Source organism: Pongo abelii, chromosome 4 (genome assembly GCF_028885655.2).
Source record: "Pongo abelii isolate AG06213 chromosome 4, NHGRI_mPonAbe1-v2.0_pri, whole genome shotgun sequence".
NCBI lineage: Eukaryota > Metazoa > Chordata > Mammalia > Primates > Hominidae > Pongo > Pongo abelii.
In genome coordinates this window covers 64,238,112-64,261,653 of record NC_071989.2, presented here as the reverse complement: position 1 = coordinate 64,261,653, position 23,542 = coordinate 64,238,112, and the positions used below count along the sequence as shown (strand labels likewise).

At 40.7% G+C, this 23,542-nt stretch overlaps 1 protein-coding gene across 7 annotated transcripts in view; it reads left to right on the top strand.

The window, feature by feature from the left end:
• Positions 1–23,542, top strand: part of CDC20B (cell division cycle 20B) — a 94,158-nt gene that overhangs the window by 17,554 nt on the left and 53,062 nt on the right. For all 7 annotated transcript variants that reach the window (XR_010139956.1, XR_010139955.1, XM_063724103.1 and 4 more), the window contains 3 exons: positions 12,387–12,615; positions 15,535–15,665; positions 18,793–18,886. Coding sequence is in view for 5 of the 7 variants with exons in the window: in XM_063724103.1 (XP_063580173.1) it covers positions 12,387–12,615; positions 15,535–15,665; positions 18,793–18,886 (454 nt within the window). In the remaining 2 variants the exon portion in view is untranslated. The remainder of the gene's footprint in view (positions 1–12,386; positions 12,616–15,534; positions 15,666–18,792; positions 18,887–23,542) is intronic.

Here is a 23,542-nt window from a genome sequence, read left to right as displayed (position 1 = left end):
CTGGGTACAAACAACACACAACTGATGAACAACACTTTTCCTTTGAACTTGATGCACCCCCACCTGTTGCATTTTTAAACAACCCAGTTCTGACCTATCAAAATGATTTCATCATTCTCCAGTGCACTACAACCTGTAGATGGAAAAAACTGAGGCTGGGCATGGTGGCTCACGCCTGTAATCCCAGCACTTTGGGAGGCCTAGATGGGAGGATCACTTGAGCCCATGAGTTCAAGACCAACTTGGGCAAGAAAGCAATACCCCTGTCTCTAAAAAAAAATTTTTTTTAATTAGCTGTTTGTGGTGGTCCATGCCTGTGGTCCCAGTTATACAGGTGGCTAAGGTGGGAGGATCGCTTGATCCCAGGGGGTTGAGGCTGCAGTGAGTCGTGTTTGTAGACTGCAGCCTGGGTGACAGAGTGAGACTGTCTTAAAATCAGCACAAAAGAAGAAGAGGGAACAAAGCAAAAATTGAACTCCATAATAAAGTAGTAATTTAACAGTTAAATAAGGCAGCCAAAAAAAAAACCCTGAAAACAAACAAACCCCGCAAAACCCACCTCTACTTGGGCACATCATCTAATTGCTTCGTTTTTTCTCTTTATTTCCCTCCACTGGCTGTTGCCTGGCACAGGAGGCCTAACTTTGCTGTTGCTAACGGTCATGAATTTTAGGGGTGGGTATGGGGAGGCAAGTGAGGGCTGTATATCCTAAAAGCCATTCACTTTCAATTCTGCTCTGTTTAAGACTCACAGCAAGATCTGGATGAAGGGGCATTATGCCATTTGATCATGATGTGTTTCCAGAAAGTGCAGGGAATGAGCTGAGATGCTTGTGGAGTGCCCTTCCTGTCACTGTTAGCTTGTGGAGCTTCAGAGAGGGTGCTCAGGGCGCTGCCTGCTCTTCTGGTGCCCACTCTGTGGCATGTGTGTTTTCGGGTGGCTGAGCAAAGCCCATAGCCTACTGTGAAAAACTTGTGAGAGGAACCACTCGACTCCTACTCTCGTGGCCCAGTAAGAATGGATATAGTAGAAAAAGCAATGATTATGCAGAAAGTATTCCCTTTTAAACATAATTCCTAGTAAAGAACAAAAATGTACGTAAGATGTGTTGTATCACTTCCTGATAATTTTACTTTGGTGTTCTCTGGCTGAAGTGTTTAAAATGTCAAAGTCCCTGTGTTTATATGACATGAACACTGCTATGTTACTTAAGCTCTCTGGCCTTGCTCTCTAAGTGGGATCTGGGACCTTCCACAGTACCATCACCTGGGCATTTGTTAGAAACACAGCATCTTGGGCCCCACCCCAGACTTCCTGAATCAGAATCTGTACTTTTACAAGATCTCCTCATGACACATATGCACGTTTAAGTTTGAGAACCTTTAGACCTCAACCTTTTTTTGGTTTCAGAGCAACAAGAGTCTTTGGTTTGTCTTTGTTTTCCATAGTGGATGTGTTTCATGTCTCTATGAATACATGAGATATTTTAACTCCTCAGGCTGTACAAGCAAATGGCTCAGGAACATGCATTTTAAAATTAATTCATAGAATACCTGCTATAATTTGAGCCGTGTAAACCCAACTCATTATAACTGTGTTTTGAGGTGGAAAGAGAGTGATTTATCTTTGGCAGGGATGTTGACTGACCACCACTTAGGCAGGGCCCCATAGGGTGATATTATTTTGATAAAATCACTGTGATAGTTTCTAGTCCATTGTATTATAAGTACAGAAACTCTTATCAAGTGATCCAGAGATGAATGGATTTGAAAAGGCCAAAATTATGCTGTTACAAACTTGCATGTGATTGCTGAATAAGCCAGTTTTTACACCAGAAATAAAACATTATGCAGGCCTGATGTTGAGGTTGGTTTGACCACAAAATTCCATATTATATGAATACAACATTGAAAACTTACATGTATGTCTCCTGTCCAGGATGAAATCAGAGCCAGTTTGTTAATTTAATGTTCCTAAGGCTTAAAACCTTCAAATAATGAAGGCACGATATATAAATTTGCATACTGGCCCATTAACCAAACATTCAGACAGCACTTTGGAGAACTCTTGCACTGGACAGCATTGGATGAACACAGATTTTTGCCCTGGCACACCTCTTCTTTGTTGTTTTGGCAGTCTTTCTCTGCACACATTTTGATGACATCATCTCTCAGCCTTCTGGGGATCTGCCATCATTGTTTTCATGTTCTGTCTATACTAACTCTATTCTCAGACTATAGATATATCAGAATGGCACATTTCTCTGCGTAAGGGGTAGTATGTTAGAAAAACCACCAGCACTCTTTCAGTAAATGAAAGAAGACTTCTACAGGAGGGGAAGAGATTGATGAGTTCATGGTGAAGGCAGGAGGAAGCTACTGGGTCAAGAAGGGGATAAAGCAGTTGACTCAGTTATCAACCAACTCAAGCACTGGAAAGGACACAAATAAGGTGCAAGGGAAGGAGCCAGCCTCATGCAAATGTAAAATCAATTTTGGAAATATGAGAACACACATGAAATGGAAGGATTACAAGGCAGCGAATAACTGAGTGCTAAATAAATGACTTTTTTTTTTTTTTTTGAGACAGAATCTCACTCTGTCGGCTAGGCTGGAGTGCAGTGGTGCAACCTCGGCTCACTGCAACCTCCACCTCCTGGGTTCAAGTGATTCTCCGGCCTCAGCCTCCCAAGTAGCTGGGACTAAAGGCATGCGCCAAAACGCCCGGCTAATTTTTGTATTTTTAATAGTGATGGGGTTTCACCACATTAGTCAGGCCGGTCATGAACTCCTGACCTCGTGAGCTGCCCGCCTCGGCCTCCCAAAGTGCTGGGATTACAGGTGTGAGCCACCACGCCTGGCCAATGACTTATGTTTTTAGAGAGCTTTATACTGCACACAATCTTCTTTAGTATACACATTATTTTCTGCACAATAATTCTTTGAAATAGGGAGCAGTTAACTCAGCCAAGATCACAGAATTAGTGAATGAAACAATGAAGAATAGAGTTTTGAACTTTCGACTTCATAACCAAAATTATTTCAACTTCATGAAACTGTTTCTGTGTAATAGGTAAATAAATTTATTTAGAAGAAAACATTGTAGGTGAGATGGCTGTAGTACTCTGGTGGAGGGGTCATATGGTTTGGCTGTGTCCTCACCCAAGTCTCACCTTGAATTGTAATAATCCCCACATGTGAAGGGTGGGGCCAGATGGAGATAACTAAATCATGGGGGTGGTTTCCCCTATACTGTTCTTGTGGTAGTAAGTCTCAGGAGATCTGATGATTTTGTAAATGGGAGTTCTCTTGCACAAGCTTTTGCCTGCTGCCATGTAAGACATGACTTTGCTCCTCATTCACCTTCTGCCATGATTGTGAGGACTCCCTAGCCATGTGGAACTGTGAGTCCATTAAATCTCTTTCCTGTATAAATTACCCAGTCTCAGGTATGTCTTTATTAGTAGCGTGAGAACAGACTAATACAAGGGGTTTCATTCATCAGGAGGCATTTTGTTTTATAAAAAATCACCGTATAAGCACCCAAAAAGGAGAGGGCATGGAGAACACCACCAAAAGACTTGTCTGTGTGTACTGAAGTTATCTGGAAGGGGCCACGGGAGGTCTGCAGAGCAGCAGGTCCAGATGATAGACGAAGAGTCTTAGTGAAGGTAGCCTTGGCCAGCACGATGGAAGGAAGGGGGTGGGTGCTAAAGATGCTCTGTAGACCCCGCAGGCAGCTGCTGGCGATGGAGATAAAGGATGATGTTTACCTGAAAATGACCTTGACAGTGTGTGGGTCATATTGCCTACTAGGATGGGAGGGCATTGAAGGTTCAAACATGAGAAGATGAACATTTTGGTCTTCATGACTAATTTGAAATAGTATTGAGACACTACATTTGAAACATCTTGTGGACAGAATGCTGCTGCGTTGGGCTGGTGGTGGGTGGGAGCGGCACACACTCAGAGGTTAAGGAATGGGGTTGGGGTAGGCTTCAGAGCTACCTGGGCTGTCTTTGCTACTTTTACCTTTGTCTTGAGGTTCTAGCAAGACTGGCATCGCCAGCAGGTCTTTTCTGGCATGTCTAGGTTTTCCCCACCCACTGGATATTTGTGTGTCAAATTATTTGTCAGTAGACATATTTGTTTCTATTTTCTCAGTTGTTTCATTCTGCTACTTCCTGACCTTATTTTTAACCCCTCTGGGTTCTTTTCTAATTATTTTTGGCACTGGTGCTCTGAATTCCTCCTGGTTTAATGTCACTATGATGTGAACTCTACAGGTAAACAAGCTGAACTGATGTGCTTGGAGTACCGAGTCATTCATCCCTTTTCCCTTCTTTGTGTTACTTTTCTTATCTTCCTCTTCCTTTCTATTAATAAATACTTGAGTCATTCAAAACTATGCGACAGGCATTTCCTCAGCAGGAGATAGATCCTGGAACAGAAGTTTAAAAATACTGAAGATGAAATAGCACAATCTGCAGCAGTGTTTCCTTCACTGCAGTCATTGAAGGAATACCGCCTCTGTGATTTTGCCATATCTGTATATCGTTATTTGCTTAACATTTTAATACTCATACTAACAAATGAGTATTTAAATACAATTTATTTTTCTAAAATTAATTTTTTATAAGGAAAACTTTACATCAAAACTGAAAAATTGTAAAATGACATTAAATACATAATTATTAGTGTTCATCTATACCACTATCAACCATATGTCCCTAGTGCAGGGACTGACAGAATTTTACTTTATATTCAAACTGTTCTCTCTTTCAAAGTTCTCTGAATTGAATTTACCCCTTCATGGGTCCTGGTTGTATCACAGGGAGCAATATAAAGTAAGTTTTTCTTTTATTCATAAATTGCATCCCTTTAAATATTTGAAGACATTTCCTTTTGGGTTTTCCTCTTTTTTCTTTCTTTCTTTTTTTTTTTTTTTTTGTAATTTGAGACAGGGTCTCACTCTGTCACCCAGGCTGCAGCTCAGTGGCATGATCATGGCTCACTGCAGCGTCGACCTCCCAGGATCAAGCGATCCTCCCACCTTAGCCTCCCAAGTAGCTGGGCCACAGGTGCGTGCCACCATGCCCAGCTAGTTTTTTGATTTTTCTTTTAGAGATGGGGTCTCACTTGCCGAGGCTGGTCTGGAACTCCTGGCCTCAAGTGATTCTCCCTCTGCACTGGCCCCCCAAAGTGCTTGGAGTACAGGTGTAAGCCACTGCGCCAAACCCTTTTGAGTCTTCTTTCTTCTAGACTAAGCACCCCAGGTTTCCACCCTTGGATGTGCTGAGGTGTTGCCCCATTACAGTGTTTACCCTGACCCCTGTCACTGTGGTCTCTTTCCTCCAAATGAACTCAGGGTTTGAATCCTGACTTGTCCATCTCCCTTCTTGAAGAACAGTTCTGGGACTGGACGTGGTTCTTCAGATGCATTCTGAGTGGTGCAGAGACACAGAGATTAGATTGCTCCTGTTGTGGACACTATTTTTCTGTTAATGGGACCTAAAATCGTACTGATTTTTTACAATAATTTCACCATACTGTTCACTCATATTGTAGTGGGGTCTACCTAACACTGCCAGTCTTTTTCACTGCATGTCAATTCTCTTCCATCTTATTTTCTTCATTGCACATTTCTTCCTGTGCAATGAAGAAAAAAAATCTAAATAAGAATATCGTTCATGCAATTTTATTGAATTAAATTTTGCTGCCTTGGCCCTTGTCCCAGACTTTATTCTGAATTCTATTCTGTCCTTTAGTATTTTAACTATATTTTCAGCTTAGAGTAATCAACAATTTTGATAAATAAATCTCCATTCAAGCTGCTGATAACAAGTTGAATAGCAGAAGGCCAGAGACTAAACCCTTCAGTCCACCCCGGGGGGATTTATTCAGGCTGACGTGCATCTGCTGACTTGTGCCATCTAGGGCACTGGCAGCAAATTTATTACTAGTTACTTGCTCCTCCTATTGGAGAACCACGAAAAATAATACATGTATCTATCAAGGGGCATGTATTTTTCTTATTTGTCATGTTTTGCTCATAGATCATTAACAAGTATTGGTTCTGAAAGTGCTGTCATTACTCTGGGTTTTACTTATTTGGCCCTACAGACTTGAACTTGTTTTAAAAGCCCAGATGCACTTTTGTTGTTTCATTTATCTCATTCTCTAATTTCTGCAGAAATGTTTATTTTACTCTGTACAATTTGAAAATTGTTCTCTCTTTTTTTTTATGAGACAAGGTCTGGGTGTATTGCCCAGGTTGGAGTGCAGTGGCACGATCTTGGCTCACTGCAACCTCTGCCTCCTGGGCTCAAGCCATCCTCCCACGTCAGCCTCCTGAGCAGCTGGGACTATAGGCACGCACCACCATGCCCGGCTAATTTTCATATTTTTTGTTCAGATGGGGTTTTGCCACATTGTTGAGGCTGGTCTTGAACTCCTAAGCTCAAGCCATCCACCTGCCTTGGCCTCCCCAAGTGCTGGGATTATAGGCATGAGCCACCTTGCCCGGGCTGAGAATTGTTCTCCTTAATGGAGAAGGATGAAAACAGCTTATTTCCTTGTCGCTGGATTCTTTCTCAAATCCCTTGTGCCTTTTTAGTACTAACTGCCTCTAGGAGAAGAGATTCATCTATTTATTCATTATGGGGTTCCTAGATACCAGTGTCCCGAGGATAGTAAGATAAAAGACAAAGTCCCTGGTCTTAAGGAGTGTATGATATAGCAGGAGAGAAAGTAAAAAAGTGGAATATGAGCAGACCTGCTTTTTAGCATAGGGATTAGACTAGATTGATTTGTCAGAGTTCAAACCGTGGCAGGATTGCTCTGGTTGGTTGTGAGGGTTGTGCACTGCATATTCCAGAGGGTGCCATTCATAGAGACAATGATCTATACAGCTGTACGTAGTATACAGCTGCCTATTAGCTCTATATCCTTGCTCAAATTACTTAAACCCATTAAGATTTGTCTTCCAACTCTGTATTCTGAAATAATACTAGTACCTATTTCAGAGGATTGTGATGAAACTAAAATAAACACTCCCTCTAATTCATATATCCCAGGGCTTGGCACGGATTAAGTGTTTGGTAAATGTTATTAACACAAGGTGGTCATGCTGGAGCACGCACAGTGAGTGTGGAAGCACAGGGCTGAGTATTTGTTCCCTAGGGCTGCTGCAACAAATTACCACAAACTTTATGGCTTAGACATACATATTCTCTTCTAGTTACGGAGGCCAGAGGTCCAAACTCAGTTTCACTGGGCAGAAGCCAGGGTGTCAGCAGGGCCTGGCCTCCTCCAGAGGCTCTAGTGGAGAATCCATTCCTTGCCTCTTCTGGTTTCTGGTGGCTGCCAGCATTTCTTGGCCTGTGGCCCTATCACTCTGGTCACTGCCTCTTTGGTCACATTGCTTCTCCTTTTCTGTGTGCAGTCACATCTCCCTCTGCCTTTCTCTTACAGGGATACATGTGATTGCATTTAGAGCTCATCCTGACAATTCACGATAGTCTCCTTACCTCAACTTAACTTCATCCTGAACTTACATCTGCATAGCCCCTTTGCCATATGAAGTAACATTTGTAGGTTCCAGGAGTTAGGATCCGGATATCTCTGGGGACCATTATTTAGCTACCATTGACTGCCTAACCTAGTTTGGAATCGGGAGGAAGGGAATGTCAGAGACACCTTCCTGAAGGAGTTGATGGCTGAGCCCAGAAGTGAAGGTGGCTGGGAGTTACCCTGGCAGAAAACTGGGGATGAACATCCCAAGTGGGAAACATTCGGGGTGGATGGAGTGATGGTAGACGAATCACAGAAACTCAGACCTGCTAAGGCAGTAGGATATTGTCAATGTGCAACTTCTCAGTCGTTTTCGCGGACATAGCTGACATAGCATCAAATTTTTATTCTTTAATTTCCTCTTTTAAACTCAGAATTTTAAAAATGTATATTTAAAGTTTAGAATTTCCTTGGAATTTGGCTCCAAGGAAACTTTTGAGCAAGCGTCTCTGTCCTTTGCCATGTTTTCTGCAAACTAAGTTTATCTTCCAATGCGACGTCTCCTCCCTTTCTTGGTAAGGGCTTGAGGGTAAGGGCTACCTGGACATAGTGGAGCCGTTGCAAACGTAGCCCACTGAATGTGGCCCACAGACATGCTCTGCTCAGTCCTCCAGTCTTTTTGAAAAATTAGAATCAGTTGAACACTTTAAAAAGTGGGAAAATTCATATGAAAAGTCTAAATTTCTAACATCTTTTATGAAATGAGACAATGTGTCTCAATGTGTTCTTGCTGTGGCTAAAACACAAGCATTAAAGTTTGAGAGATTCCCTCAGTTTCTGGGGCTGAGACCCCATAGCCTCTGAGCTGGTACTGTGGTTTTTTTCTTAGTGGAGAGAAATAAAAAAAGTGGGGAAATGAAAGTCCGAGTGGCCCTGTGAGGGGGCTTGTGCTTGTAATCCTAGCACTCTGGAGGGCTTAGGTGGGAGGATTGCTTGAGCCCAGGAGTTAAAGACCAGCCTGTGTGACATGGTGAAACCCCATCTCTCCAAAAAATACAAAAATTAGCCAGGTGTGGTGGTGCACACCTGTAGTCCCAGCTACTGGTGAGCTTGAGGCAGGAGGATCGCTTGAGCTCTGGGAGGTCGAGACTGCGGTGAGCCATAATTGTGCCGCTGCACTCCAGCCTAGGTGACAGAGTGAGACTGCCTCAAAATAACAAAGCAAAACAAAAAAGAAGGCCGGAGTGGGCCATGCTTCTCATCCAGGCTGGCATTACTCATCACCTTACCTGCTGCCCCCAGTCAAGGTTTCTGAGATTGAGGTGCCTGATTGACATGTACAGCTTCTTTTCATCTTTCCCATTCCTACTCAAAAACCAAGAACTACAAGACAGAAAAACTGACCCCCAACAACACTTTGCAACAGCTGTGGCCTCAGCCTCTTGACTCCTGTCTCCTGCGAAAGATGTTCTCTTCCGTCAGTTGGTGGGGAGAGCACAGAGCAGCAGTGGAGAGACAGCTGGCCTCGCCCCCTGGAGGCTGCAGGCAGGGTGGGCCAGCACCCTCGCACATGCTTAGTAAAAAACTCAAACTGAACCAATGCTTACTGCTTCAACATTCTAGCATATTCCCTTCCTATCTTTCATTTAGATCTAGGAAGTGGGACTGTATTGGAATATTATTTTATAGTCCCTGTTTTACAGCTAGCAATATATTGTAAGCATTTGCATGTTTTATTCACTATTATCCTATGTTACCATTTTTAAAAAGATTTCTTTTATTGAAGTGAAATGCACATATTAAAAATAACCTTTTTATTTAATTTAATTTTTTTTTTTTTGAGACGGAGTTTCACTCTTGTTGCCCAGGCTGGAGTGCAATGATGCGATCTCGGCTCACTGCAACCTCTGCCTCCTGGGTTCAAGCAATTCTCTTGTCTCAGCCTCCCAAGTAGCTGGGATTACAGGCACATGCCACCACACCTGGCTAATTTTTGTATTTTTAGTAGAGATGGGGTTTCATCATATTGGTCAGGCTGGTCTCGAACTCCTGACCTCAGGTGATTCACCACCTCAGTCTCCCAAAGTGTTGGGATTACAGGTGTGAGCCACTGCACCTGGCCAAAAATAACCTTTTAAGTCACCAATTCAGTGGTCTTAAGTGTATTTCCAATGTTCTGGAACCACCACTTCTCTCTTGTTCCAAAATGCTTTCATCACCTCAAAAGAAAACTCCATACCCATTAAGCAGTTGCTCCCCATTTCCTCCTCCCCTAATCCCTGACAATGACCAATCTGTGTTCTCTGCCTATGGATTTTCCTATGCTGACTATTTCATATAGATGGAATCAGACAATACGTGACCTTTCCTGTCTGGCTTCTTTCACTTAGCATAATGCTTTCAAGGCTTATGCACATTATGACATGTATCAGCAACTCATTCCTCTTGGGAGTGATTTGTAGATCACTTGCATATGTAGATACTTCCCATGATTTGTTTATGCATTCATCTGTTGATGAGCGTTTGGGCTGTCTGCACCTTCTTATTGTGATTAGTGCTACTATGAACATATGTGCACATGAATTTGAGTTTCAGTACATGTACCTACTAGTGGACTTGCTTGGTCATGTGGTAATTCTAGGTTTATCTTTTTGAGGGATCACCAAACTAATCTTCCACAGTGACTGCATCCTTTCACATTCTGTACACTTGCAATATACAAAGCTTCCAGTTTCTTCGCATCCTTACCAATGCTTATTAGTTTCCATTAAAAAAATTCTAGCCATCCTCGTGGGTGTGAAGTGGTACTTTGGTGTGGTTTAGTTTACATTTCCCTAATGTATGTCGTTTCTGATGGCAGCAGAGCAGTCCCTCTTAGAGATGTCCTGTTAGTTTGCCTAGTCAGTTCTCCACTGGTAAACATTTAGTCTCTGTCTCACATCTTTTTGTACTTACAAACATGTAAAATGCAGTACACACCCTCATGTTCTCAGTTGAGAGCCTGGACTCTGGGGTCAGACAGGTGAGCCTCAGGTGTGGCATCTCCACTTACTGTGTAGTCTTGGGCAATTCACTTGACCTCTAAGCCTCAGTTTCTTCACTGATAAAACGGACGTAAATAAGATCTGCTTCACAGATGTTTCTTAGGATTAAATACAAACATGTGTAAAACCCTGTACATATGGGTTCATACATAGTAACCACTCAATAAATGCTGGATGTTTTCTCCATCTTGGCTCATATCTTAAGATTTCTTTTTTCTTTTTTTGTTTTTATTTTGAGACAGGGTCTCACTTTGTTGCCCCGGCTGGAGTGCAGCAGCGCCAACGCGGCTCACTGCAGCAAGCAATCCTCCTGCCCCAGCCCCATCAAGTAGCTAGGACTACAAGTACACACCACCACGCTCGACTTATTCTTCTATTTTTTGTAGAGACAGGGTTTTGCCTTGTTGTCCAGGCTGGTCCCGAACACCTGGGCTCAAGCAATCTGCCTGCCTCAGCCTCACAAAGAGCTACAATTTCAAGCATGAGCTGCCACGGCCGGCTGATTTCTTTTTTAAATTCTTAGAGGTGGTATTGCTGGGTCAGTAGAAGTTATGCACATATTTGAAGGCTTTTGACGCACAGTGTCCAAAAGTCCTTTCCAGATACTAATTTAACCTCCACAGCAGTGTATGCCAGTGTTTGTTTTTGGCACCTTCGACACCAGGGATTGTCACAAAAAATTATTGTTAACATCTCATTGCTGTTTTAAATGTGCATTTCTTTGATTGCTAGTGAGGTTAAATATCTTTTGGGCATTTATACATCTCTTTTATGAGTTGCCTTTTTAATGTCCTGTTGCCCAGTTTTTCTGTTGAGTTGGTAAACTTGTCAATTTCTATAAGAGCTCTTTATGACTAGGATTTTAATCTAACTTGTCTGTCATTTTATTAAAAGATAATTCTAGTTTGTCACTTGCATTTTAATTTCACATGGCTACATGGGATGGTTCACTACTACAGGCTCTATAAATATCAGACTCCTGGTGTTTCTTAGAGAGGATGGACAGATGTTGAGCAAATCACTTACTTTCTCTAGGCCTCAGCTTCCCCATCTGTGAAATGAAGGGTTTGGACTAGAAAATTGCTGTTTATATCCAGATTTGAAATTTTATCATTTCATACAAACATCTTGCATGTTCAGTACATAGTGTTATATCATATGTCATATTTTACACTGATATATAATGGTAATATTTATAAATGTATTTACTCCCTAAACTACATTGGTATATCTACAGACCCTTGAGAAGAGGCTCTAAGTAAGTAGTGGCATTTTGGTGTTTTTCAGATAGAAAAAATATATATCTATTTTACATATAAAATAATATATTTCACATATAAACATAAAAAAATAACATTTTATACATAAATACATATAAAAATGTAACAATTTACACATAAATATATAAAAATATGTAACATTTTTATATATAAATACATATAAATAACATGTTTTATAAATATAAACACAAAATATAACTTTTGTATATAAATATCAATATAAAAATATATAAAACATAACATATTATATATAAATATAAATATATAAAACATAACATATTTATATTTATATAATATATAAATATATAAAACATGACATATTTATGTTTATATAATATATAAATATAAAATATAACATTTTATGTATAACTATATACAAAAAAATATAAATACATAAAATAACATCCAAGTTACAAAAATTAAAAAAATCTCATTATATATATTTTATCGGTGTTGTACTAGATGAGTCATTTGTAATTCTCTTATAGGGAATTTTTACTTTTGCATCACTGAGGCCAATGGAGTTACAGCTGTTTTTGTTGTTAAACAGGTACTTGATTCAGTTAATGCTACGTATTCTGACTTTAAGAGCAACTTTGCGAAGAGGCTGTCCGCAGAGGTTCCTGTTGCGAGCAGCCCCATTACCACAAGGTGGCAGCAAAGTCAAACTAGGGCTCTGTCCTCTGATTCCTTTGGGGAAGAGCAGTCAACCACCTACCTCCCAGAAGCTTCTGGATCAGTGCTGAAGACAACGCCTGAGAAAGAGACCTTGACTCTAGGTGAGGTGCCCCAAACGCCACAGCCCCGTTCTGCAACGTGGATAAGAGATATATTCCTGAGAGAATCTTTGTCTTGTAGAACTAAGGAGTGTCACATTGAGTCAACTCTTTTCTCTTTTTCTCCCTTTGAATAAGAAATTTCCAAGGTGGAGAGAAATGACACAAAAACAAAGGAAAGGTACTGTATGTGTTTAAAAAGAAAAACAAAAATAAAACTTTAGACAAATTAAATTTTACAAAGTTAATTGTGCAAAGAACCGTTGGCCAATGGGAAACCAGAGAGCCGCTCCATGTGGGGGCGGGCAGCATTTATGGACAGGAATTGGAAGTGCATAGGAGCCGGCCTGATTGGCTACAGCTCAGTTCGCCTTATTTGCACGTGGTCTGAATAGTTGGCCGCATGTGATTGACTGAAGCTCAGCTTCTGTGACTGGCGGAGACTCAGCTAAGTTAGGCTTTTAGTTAGTTTACATCCCAAGTTAGGTTGCAGTTTAAGATGTAGGGACTCATCCTACATCCTCAGGCCAAATTTAGCTTAATTTTAATATGTTTTTGAGACTTGCATTGGTTAGATAATTACTTTTGTAAAGATTGTATGTATGAATGTATATGTATATATGTATATGTACGCACACATATGTATGTGTTTTGTTTTGCAAAGTATAGAATTTTAATGACTGGTAAGGTTACTGGTATACAGAGTCAGAAAAAATTATGCGTTAGTAATGGAATAATCAGATGTGAAATAGAAGAAAAAGACAGAAGCAGGAGAGAATGAGAGGAAGAGAAAGTAAGAGGAAGGAAGCAAGAGAGAGGGATGAGGGGATGGATGGGGGGAGAGAGACAAAGAGAAAGAAGAGAGGAGAAGGAGACAGAGGAGGAGGAGGAGGAAGAGGAGGAAGAAAGAAGAAAGAACCTCCAAGAGTAGCAGGGAAGAAGAAGAGGGAAGGAAAGGTGAGTAAGAGACAGTCTGATGCCTATGTTAGGGCAGAGATGGGGGAGTGGGTTCCAAACCACCATGGGCAGGATCCATGATCAACCTGCCAGAGCCCGAAACACAAACTCTCTTTCTGAAATATGTAATTCTCATTTGGGCACAGCCATTTTCATTCCCATCCTTCAGAAGCAAAATTTGCCACCTATCATCAGCTGATGTAATTCCCATTCTTTCTTTTGAGAATCCTAGGCAACATAATTCTTTTGACTATCAGCGTATTTATTAAGACAAATGTTAATAGAAGTGCCAACTCTTCAATGACATCAGACACGATGCATTGCAGTTCTGCAGATTGAAAGGGAGCCCAGATTTTTTTCAAATCAATGAAATTCCCATGTAACGACAGGCGTTAATACTGAAAGTATTTAATAACCGAGGAGGGAAGCAGTAGGAGATAAGGGGTTGTGGAAAATCGTCATTGTTATGACTATTTTCTGAAAGAAATCTTTTGTATCTCATTGCAATTGAGGGACAGTTTTGATGCTGATTGTTTTTGGAAGAATTTCTGGCTAAAATTAGGGGCTCCCTTTTACTTTCTAGGCTCTAAATTAATTTATTAATTTTTAAAAAAAGTATGACATTGTGTGAGAAATTCAGAAATCAGATATTAACCAAAAGGATTTTACAAGAAAGGCCATTTTATTTTCTACTGAAGTTAATACTGGAGATTAATCAGATCTATTGGTTCCTCAGTGCTTTGCTAGTGGGGTTTCTTTCTTTTTGTTTTAGAAGAGCAGATACTGAAGATCCTCCCATTCCAAAGGGACATTTACAGAGAGGTTCATTTTCAGTCATGCTCAGTGGACAGAACCTGAGAGGTCCCTTCTTTCTTAGGCTGATGGACCTGACCTCTTTGTATATAACTGGGGTGATTGTCAGTACTAGCCTCTGACTGCAACTTTTTCTTTCTCATTTGAAGTTCTGAGAGCTGGCTTTTTCTCCCCTGTACTCTTTTACAAATAGCACGAGAAAGCAAGCATGCATAATTTCTCAGGATAAAGAGCAAGATCTAAAACTTTGACCAACATTTCATATTTTTATCCTTCTTCTCCCTAAATGTAATATATATTGCTTAAATTTTGAATGTCCCAGTACTTGAGGTACTAGGCTCTAGGAACATTAGTGAGAATTTATCAAGTCCATGTTTGTCCAAATGAAGAAGAGATTGTCACATGGCAAAAGGCCAAGATTTTCCAATGGTCCCTTGGCTCCTGTGATGAACAAGTGATATGGCAGATATTTAGTTTTAGAGAATGACTTGACAGGTTTCCAGGGCAGTTGAAAGTCTGGTAAAGGGCTTTCTTAGTCTTGAGAAGAGAGTAGATAGGAATAATATTGATGCAAGTAACACTGACTCTTCTATTACTTTAACTTAGAAAGTATTTCACTGATGCCATCTTAAACTATCTTTAAAACATCTTTCTGCAATAGAAAGGGGGAGACAGGCAAAGTGATTTGCTCATGATTATGTAGTGAATGTCAATACTGGCAAAGCAAGCATCCCATAATGTTTTCCTTGCAGGATGACCACAGCTCGGGCAAACCAGATACTCTTTCCACTGTCATTTAAAACTATGGAACTGTTTCTATCCATTCTTCAAATATGCAAATCTGTTTTTTTTTTTCCCATACAGAGATAAAGCATTCACACTGCTGCTCCTGCAAATGAAGTCAGGTCTTTAATCTTGGCACCTCTTCCTCATTCTAGAGGCCACTGAGACAGCTTTCTCATTGAATGACAACCTTATGAAGTCAGCAGTCTGGATAAGATTCTGTCCTGCTCTCTGCAATGGACTTTGGAGCGACGAGAGCCTGGGCTTTTTCACTCTGTCCTAATGTGAAAGATGCCACAGCCAGACCTACAATCAAAGTGATTATCTTGTTTTAAAAACCAAATTCAAAGATAAATGTCTTTCTTGTAGGATCCTGCAAAGAACCACTGAAGACCCCCAGCAAAGGCATTTATGAAACAAGTAACTCTGCTCTCCATTTTTGCAAGGCACCTCATGCAATGGACAGAGACTGGAAAGAAAATGTTGCCTCAAAAGGGCAGGTAGGTAAAGAAAAAAAAACTGAAGATCCCACGTCTAGAGAAGCTCAGACAACTTAGTTGCAAATGTAAGGAAAGAGTTGCTTAGTTCTCTTACCAATCAATAAGAAAATGATGCATTCCTGATAAGAAATGAATAATTGAAGGATATGAATAGAGCCACTTTGTAAAAGAAAGAAGATATCCCCCAAATATATGAGAAAATGTTGAGTTGGGATTAATTAAAAAAGTGAAAATGAGAATATTTTATCTTTACAAACAGGTAAAGGTTAAAAATATAATGAAATTATACTTATTACGGTATGCTTCCTCTTAGCCTAAGGATCTCTTGCTGTCATCATTTCCAACTATTTGATGATGTGATCTGTCCTTTGGGGTCTCTTAGGAAAAGTTGAATTATTGCTGTATATGATGGTCTTTTAAATATTTCCCTTAAGCCTTTCTTGTTGTTTGTTTCTTTTCTTGGTTAAGTACATTTATTACATTTAGGCATCTCTTATTTATTATAGTTTTAAGATCTTAGGAGTCTGACATAAATCTTTTGGGCACATTAAATATCAATAGCGTGTTTTTGAATTTATCAAATCCAATGAAGAGTCTTTGAAGGAATCCATGTTTCAGTTTGAAAGCTTTGAACTAGAAAAGTCATAAATTCTCAATTTAGGCAAAATTACTTATTCAGTGTATGCCTTTTTCTGTGCTTGGCTATTTTGCTAGAAGAATAATAAAATAGTGTACATATAAATTTTAGTTCTCTGAACTCATATGCAATTGGAAGTGAATGTTTTAGGGCAGGTATTTTGATGTGTGCTTTATTGTTGGATATGGGTTTGGGGGATAGGGAATGGCCGGGGAGTTCTACTGAGATAATTAGGGGGCACTGGTGGCCTCAAACCTGGGCCAGATTATTAACACTCCTGTTTTTTCCACCCTCTACTGCTGACTGGAGTTTTTGCTGCCCTACCCCTTAGGACTTCCTTTTCCTTCCTCTTATCCTTTCTGGTAACTGGTGGCAGCAAGGTTAGTGGCTCCATCTGTGGGCTCATGATGGTGTTGGCAAGATACTCCTTAGCAATTGTTATGCCAGCTGGAACATCACCCCAGCATCACTGAAGAACCTGGGCAGGGGATAATGGAAGCTGTTCTATGGTGTTAAGGAGAACATTTTTTGTCATGATTAGTTAGAAGTCAAATAGCGTTGAGAGTGGTGAGGACACAAAGCGAGGTCTTTCCCCTGTAGAGTAAACGTGTGTCTTCATGTGGTCCTCACTGATCATCTGGAGGGTGTTTCCACAACGAGGGCCCGCATAGCCGTGGAGACTTTCAGAATTCATCTTCCAGGAGCTCCATATTAAGTTGCTAATTAAAGTAGTAAGTAGATCTCATCTAGGAAAGAGCACCCCTGCACCCACGGAACAGAAGCGCCTGCTAAACCTTGCTGTGATCAGCTTTGTAGTAACTGTGGGATTCTGAAGAAGTGAGTCTGTGAAGTGTTCATTGAACTACTGATGAGCAGGCCATTTTAGGAATATTATTTTATACTAATGGTTCTCAACTCAGGGTGATTTTACTCATCAAGGGGCATTTGGCAATATCTAAAGACATTTCATTGTTACAACTCAGGGGGAGAGCATCTTGTGGGTGAAGGCCTGGGTTACTGCTAAACATCCTACAATGCACAGAACAGCTCCCACAACAATGAATTATTGGCTGCCAAATGCCCATAGTGCCAAGATTGGGAAACCCTGCTTTCTAGTTAGTTGTTCTACCTTGAATAACTAAAAACCACGATTCTTTGACAGCAATGCCAATTATGTGACATAACATCAAGGAAGAAAAACAAAATACCAAAATGTTGTCTGTCAGAGAGACTTCTGTCTGAACTGTGGGGACCCAGAGTGTAAGGAACATGGCTGTGCTTTGGTCAAGGATAGGCCGAGGTAGGATGTTTACATTCTTCATGACTCAGTGAGTCTAGACCACAGGCGTATAACTCCACTTGTTATCATAGCCATGTAGACACAACATAGAGAAGCTCACCACTATAGTTATAACACCAGGAAGGCCATCACTTGGCTCTAAGCCACTATTGACTGTAAAAGGTATAATTGCCCTGTTGACACTGTGCAGGAGCTGGCGCCTGGAGAAAGAGAAAGCCAGAGCTGTCCGTCTTTGCAGATGGATGAGGGGAGCCAGGACACAGCTTGGCTTGCCCATGCCCAGAGAAAGAAAGTGTTAAGCTGAAGGCAAGGGAGAGCCAGTCCTGCAGCTGTGTGTGTGGGTCGTCAACTAAGCAGCCGAGATAAAGGTGAACAGTGTAGAGAGCTAGTGTAAGAAAGCTGTTGATGAGAGCTGCTGCTGAATAAAATCATTCACCTGCCTACGGCCCCCCCAAGTGTTCTTTCTGCTCGCCCACCCACTGCCTCCAGACCTCAACATGACCTTTGGCGCAGTTGTGACCCTGACACAGTGTTTGTCATATTTGGGAGAGCAAATATTTTGTTGTGAAGAAGCAAAACAGAATCTTCTCTGCGTTAATCATTTCTCACTATGTGTTTAGGAAATTCCAACAGTTATTTTTCTTTCCACTTATTACTAATTTTCCCAGGTGTTTTTGACTGAAGTTGGATGCAAGAGTGTCAGAAGTGCTCTTTATATATTGGCCCAAAGAGATGGGACCCAGATTTTTGTGCACATGGAATTTTAGTAAAGTTACTTAAGAGCTCTGTGAAGGTGTTAACAAAAAAGGACCTTAAGATGGCCGTTCAGCTGTGGGAGGCTTTGCTGATATCACTGGCCTATGGTGTATAGGCTAAACAGATTTTTAGGCTAGAAGAATAAAAAAAGATTTTATTCTAACCAAAAAATACCTGCTCTATGGAGTTGTTAAACTCCATAGTTCAACAACTCCATAGAGCAGGAGAAATAATATATGTAAAATGCTCAGCACTGTTCATAATATATTGTTTAGTTAATAAATAATTGCGATTATTGTGGTGTTGGCTTTGACAATGTGGAATCTTTGAACTCCTTAGTGAATTACCAGTTGTAATTCTATATTATACATTACATTTTAGTTGTACATATATGTTTTTAAAGAAGTATTCTCCTTATGTGTGTTTATTTTCAGAAATGCCTAAAACAACTCTTTGTAACCCAGAAAGTGGTTCAGCAGGCTAATGGAAAAATGCAGCTCTGTGAGCAATCCCAATGTGTTTGGAAAGGTACAGGGTCAAGATATTGTCCTTCTTTCCTGTGCTCCTCTCTCTCTGCCTCCTTCATTTCTTCCTAATCTTAAAATATATTATTTTTAATATTTACTAGACTAAATCAACCTAATTGTAAAATTTGAATAATTCTCATAATCTTCTGTTCTAGCTACCCCTACCTCCAAGTCCCATTCTATATAGGCGACCACCTTTAGCTCTTCCAGCTGTCCTCCTGGTATTTACATCTATTTTTTAAATAATATTGGTAAACTGCTATTTCTTGTGATTTTAGACTTGATCATGACTTTTTTGTTTTTGGTGTTGCTCAGGCTGGAGTGCAGTGGTGCGATCTCGGCTACTGCAACCTTTGCCGTCCGGGTTCAAAGGATTCTCATGCCTCAGCTTCCTGAGTAGCTGGGATTATAGGCATGCACCACCATGCCTGGTTAATTTTTTTGTATTTTTAGTAGAGTTGGGTTTCACCACGTTGGCCATGGCTGGTCTCGAACTCCTGGCCGCAAGTGATCCTCCTGCCTCAGCCTCCCAAAGTGCTGGGATTACAGGCATAGTAGATAAGAATTTAGTTCTCTTCCTGCCTCATTCAGTTTCATCAGTTTCTCAACATGCTTATATCACACTTTAAAAAACTAAAATTAGTAGTTAATGTTTACATCATATTACTACACAACTATTATTCACTATCAAGCCAAATAGTATAATTATGCTTCTTTTCTAGTATAACTTTTGCTGAGTATTAAAAGTTGCCTTATTTTTCATTTACTAGATAACTATGACACTATTAATATTTCCTCTAAATGCTCCAATGTTTTATTCTGTAGCTGTCAATAATATTTTCCATGCACTCACTCACTCCAGTTTCTTCTTTTCCCTGATGTCCTCCCTTTCAGAGCCTGCTGAACAGGCTGCTTTCTTGGCCAGTTGCACAGTTGTCTTCTGGGACTTTTCATCAATATTAGATCCACTATTTTTGGGCAGCTGTGTTGTGCTCTTTCTGGGTTTGCTGGTCTGAAAATGTCCTTATTCTTCTTTTATGCTTGATTCATAGTTTGGCTGGCTATAAATTCTAGTCTCACTCAGAATTTTGACAATATTGCTTTATGGTTTTCTAGTATCCACTGTTGCTGTTGAGAAGTCATGTGTTAATTTGACTTGAACTTTGCTTTTTCTCTCTTGATGCTCTTAGAAAAGTCTTTTATCACCAGTGTTCTAAGATTTCATGATGATAAAGCTTGGCATTAGAAAAAAAACTCATTGTAAATCAAAAGCCCATTGGTGGATATTTTCATTCTTGGAGATCCATATCCTATAGTTTTTGGAAAGTTGCTTGAATTATTTTTTAATAATTTTTTTCATTGTCGTTTATTTTTTCCTTCTTTATGAAATATCCTGGATTGACTCTCCAATTCTCTTACCTTTTATCTTCTATTTTTCATCTCACTTTTTTATTTTTTAACCTTTTGGGTGATTTCCTCAACTCTGTTCACCAACCTCACTATGAAACTTTTTATTTTGGATATCCTGCTTTTAATTTTTTAAAAGCAATTTCTGTACTCTGTTCCTTTTTTTTTTTTTTTTACAGCATCCTGTTCATGCTTCATGGATATACTATCTTCTCCTATATCTCTGACAATATTATTTTATAGATTTTTGGAAGTACTTCTGTGCTCTCTGTGTTGTTTTCCTTTGCTTTGGTTTTCTCTCCCTCCAACCCCCCATTTACTTTGGCTTCTCTCTTTCAGAGTGAAAACTTTCCTGAAAGGTGTGCTGTTTTAAAAATAGTACTAGGGTAAAGAGCTTAGTTCTCCTTTCCTAGGTTAAAGAGTACCAGGGTAAATTCAGTATAAAGATTTTAGTATAGGCACGGTGGGTCAAGCCTGCAATCCTAGCACTTTGGGAGGCCGAGGCGGTGGATCACTTGAAACCAGGAGTTCGAGACCAGCCGGGCCAACATGGTGAGACCCCATCTCTACTAAAAACACAAAAATTAGCTGAGCATAGTGGCTAACGCCTGTAATCCCAGCTACTTGGGAGATTGAGGCAGGAGAATCACTTGAACCTGGGAGGCGGAGGTTGTAGTGAGCCGAAATCACGCCACTGCACTCCAGCCTGGGCGATAGAGTGAGCTCTGTCTTTTTTTTTTTTTTTTTTTTAAACTCAAAATCTATTTTTTTGTTTCATACATCTCCATGGTGCCTGGTGCTATTGAATTAAAAAATTGTCATTTTTATTTATCCAGAGAATAAACATCTGGTTTCTTCTGGTATATGCATATATGTGTGTATGTATTTACTTGGTTGGGCAGGGTGTGTGTGTATGTTGGGAACTTGACAGTCTTTTAACTAACCCACCTCTCAGTCTTCTCTGTGCCTCGGAGCCCTTGTGGGATTTTGCAAGGCAAATCAGCTTGTTTCTCTTCACTGTCTCCCTTTGCAGGCACTTGACGGGGGTATTTTCTTATGCTCTTCTTGGTCAGTTATTAATCCTTTATCCACTGTCTAGAAAATTATTGTGCTCTCTTGCCCACTGCTATATTCACTCCCACAGTGTTTGTTCTTGTGTCTTCACCCCTTAAAAAAGTCATTTGCTGTACTTAGGTTGAAAATAGGAGGCAGAGGAAATAAACTTACATGGCCATTCCTCCAACTTGACTTGACTGACCTATGTCTCTCCCCTTCCCATAGATCACTTTAGTGGCAGCATGAAGAAACGATTTGAACAGGAGGATGTTGGTGGCAAAGACTAATTGAGAGGCCCTCTGAATATTCCATGCAAGGCTCTGTTGTTGATTCTTTTAAGGGAACTTAAACCATGAAACAGATCCCACATAAGCCAAGTAATTGCTCATCAGTGGATCACGGGGACAAATGTTATCCAGGTGCTGTGTATATAAAGCAATTATTTATGCCTTGACCATATCTAATGACTCTGAAACCTTACAGCAGGCAGCCCCTGTAAACTTTCAGGTGTACCTCTTTGCCCAAAGCTGGTAGGAAACTTTGGATAGTGGTGTTGTGAGTGTATCAGGGAAGCTCTGTAGCCATGCAGTGGGGAGATAATTGCCTGTGGCAATTTCTAGAAGGTCCTGTTCCATGCTACATTTGGAGCTCTCAGTGCTTTCTTTCTTTCTTTTTTTTTTTTTTTGAGACAGAGTCTCGCTCTGTTGCCCAAGCTGGAGTGCAGTGGCGCGATCTCAGTTCACTGCAACCTCTGTCCCCCGGGTTCAAGCGATTCTCCTGTCTCAGCTTGGGATTACAGGCACACACCACCATGCCCAGCTAATTTTTGTATTTTTAATAGAGAAGGGGTTTCACCATGTTGGCCAGACTGGTCTCCAACTCCTGACCTCAGATGCTCCACCTGCCTCAGCCTTCCAAAATGCTGAGATTATAGGCGTGAGCCACCATGCTTGGCCTCCCAAAGTCTTTTGACCCTGAGCGCCATGTGTTTTCATTCCATGCATGGACATTTTTGTGTTATTCATGAGATTATTGTCATGGCTGGAAAATAATTGTTTGGGAGCCAGAATTCTGTGTGAGAATCCTCTTGAGAGAACTAGTGTGGTTCATTTCATAAATGCCGAGGAAACTTGCCTGCTACATTTCCCTCTGGAATAAGTTCTGGTAAGCATATCCACGGGGTGCTTTGGCAAGGTCTCAAATATAAATGTGAACAAGGAGACAGAAATCCTCAATGCTAAAGTAGACTTCTGTTTTTATGGCTTGTCCTAATTTTTTTTTTTTTTTTTGAGATGAAGTCTTGCTCTATCATCCAGGCTGGAGTGCAGTAGTGTGATCTTGGCAACCTCCACCTCCCAGGTTGAAGCAATTCTCCTGCCTCAGCTTCCTGAATAGTGGGGATTACAGGCCTGTGCTACCACACCTGGCCAATTTTTCTACTTTTAGTAGAGACAGGGTTTCACCATGTTGCCCAGGCCGGTCTTGAACTCTGGCCACAAATGATCCACCCACCTTGGCCTCCCAAAGTGCTGGGATTACAGGTGTGAACCACTGCACCTGTCGTGTCCCAATTTTTTATTAAAAATATTTTTTGGGGCTGGGCACGGTGGTTCACACCTATAATCCCAGCACTTTGGGAGGCTGAGGCAGGTGGATCACGAGGTCAGGAGTTCAAGACCAGCCTGGCCAACATAGTGAAACCCTGTCTCTACTAAAAATACACACAAAAATTAGCCGGGTGTGGTGGCGGGTGCCTGTAGTCCCAGCTACTCGGGAGGCTGAGGCAGGAGAATTGCTTGAACCCGGGAGGTGGAGGTTGCAGTGAGCAGAGACCGTGCCACTGCTCTCTAACTTGGGTGACAGAGTGAGACTCTGTCTCAAAAAAAAAAAAAATTTTTTTTTTGGAAATTTTCTTTTAAAAATTATGTAGATAACACATAGATACACACTTTCAACTTCTAAATACAGGGGTGTCCAATCTTTTGGCTTCCCTGGGCCACATTGGAAGAAGGATTGTCTTGGGCCACATGTAGAATACACTAATACTAAAGATAGCTGATGAGCTAAAAAAAAAAAAAAAAAATCACAAAAAAATCTCATAGTGTTTTTACAAAGTTTACAAATTTGTGTTGGGCTGCATTCAAAGCCCTCCTGGGCTGCATGTGCCCTGTGGGCTGTAGATTGGAGAAGCTTC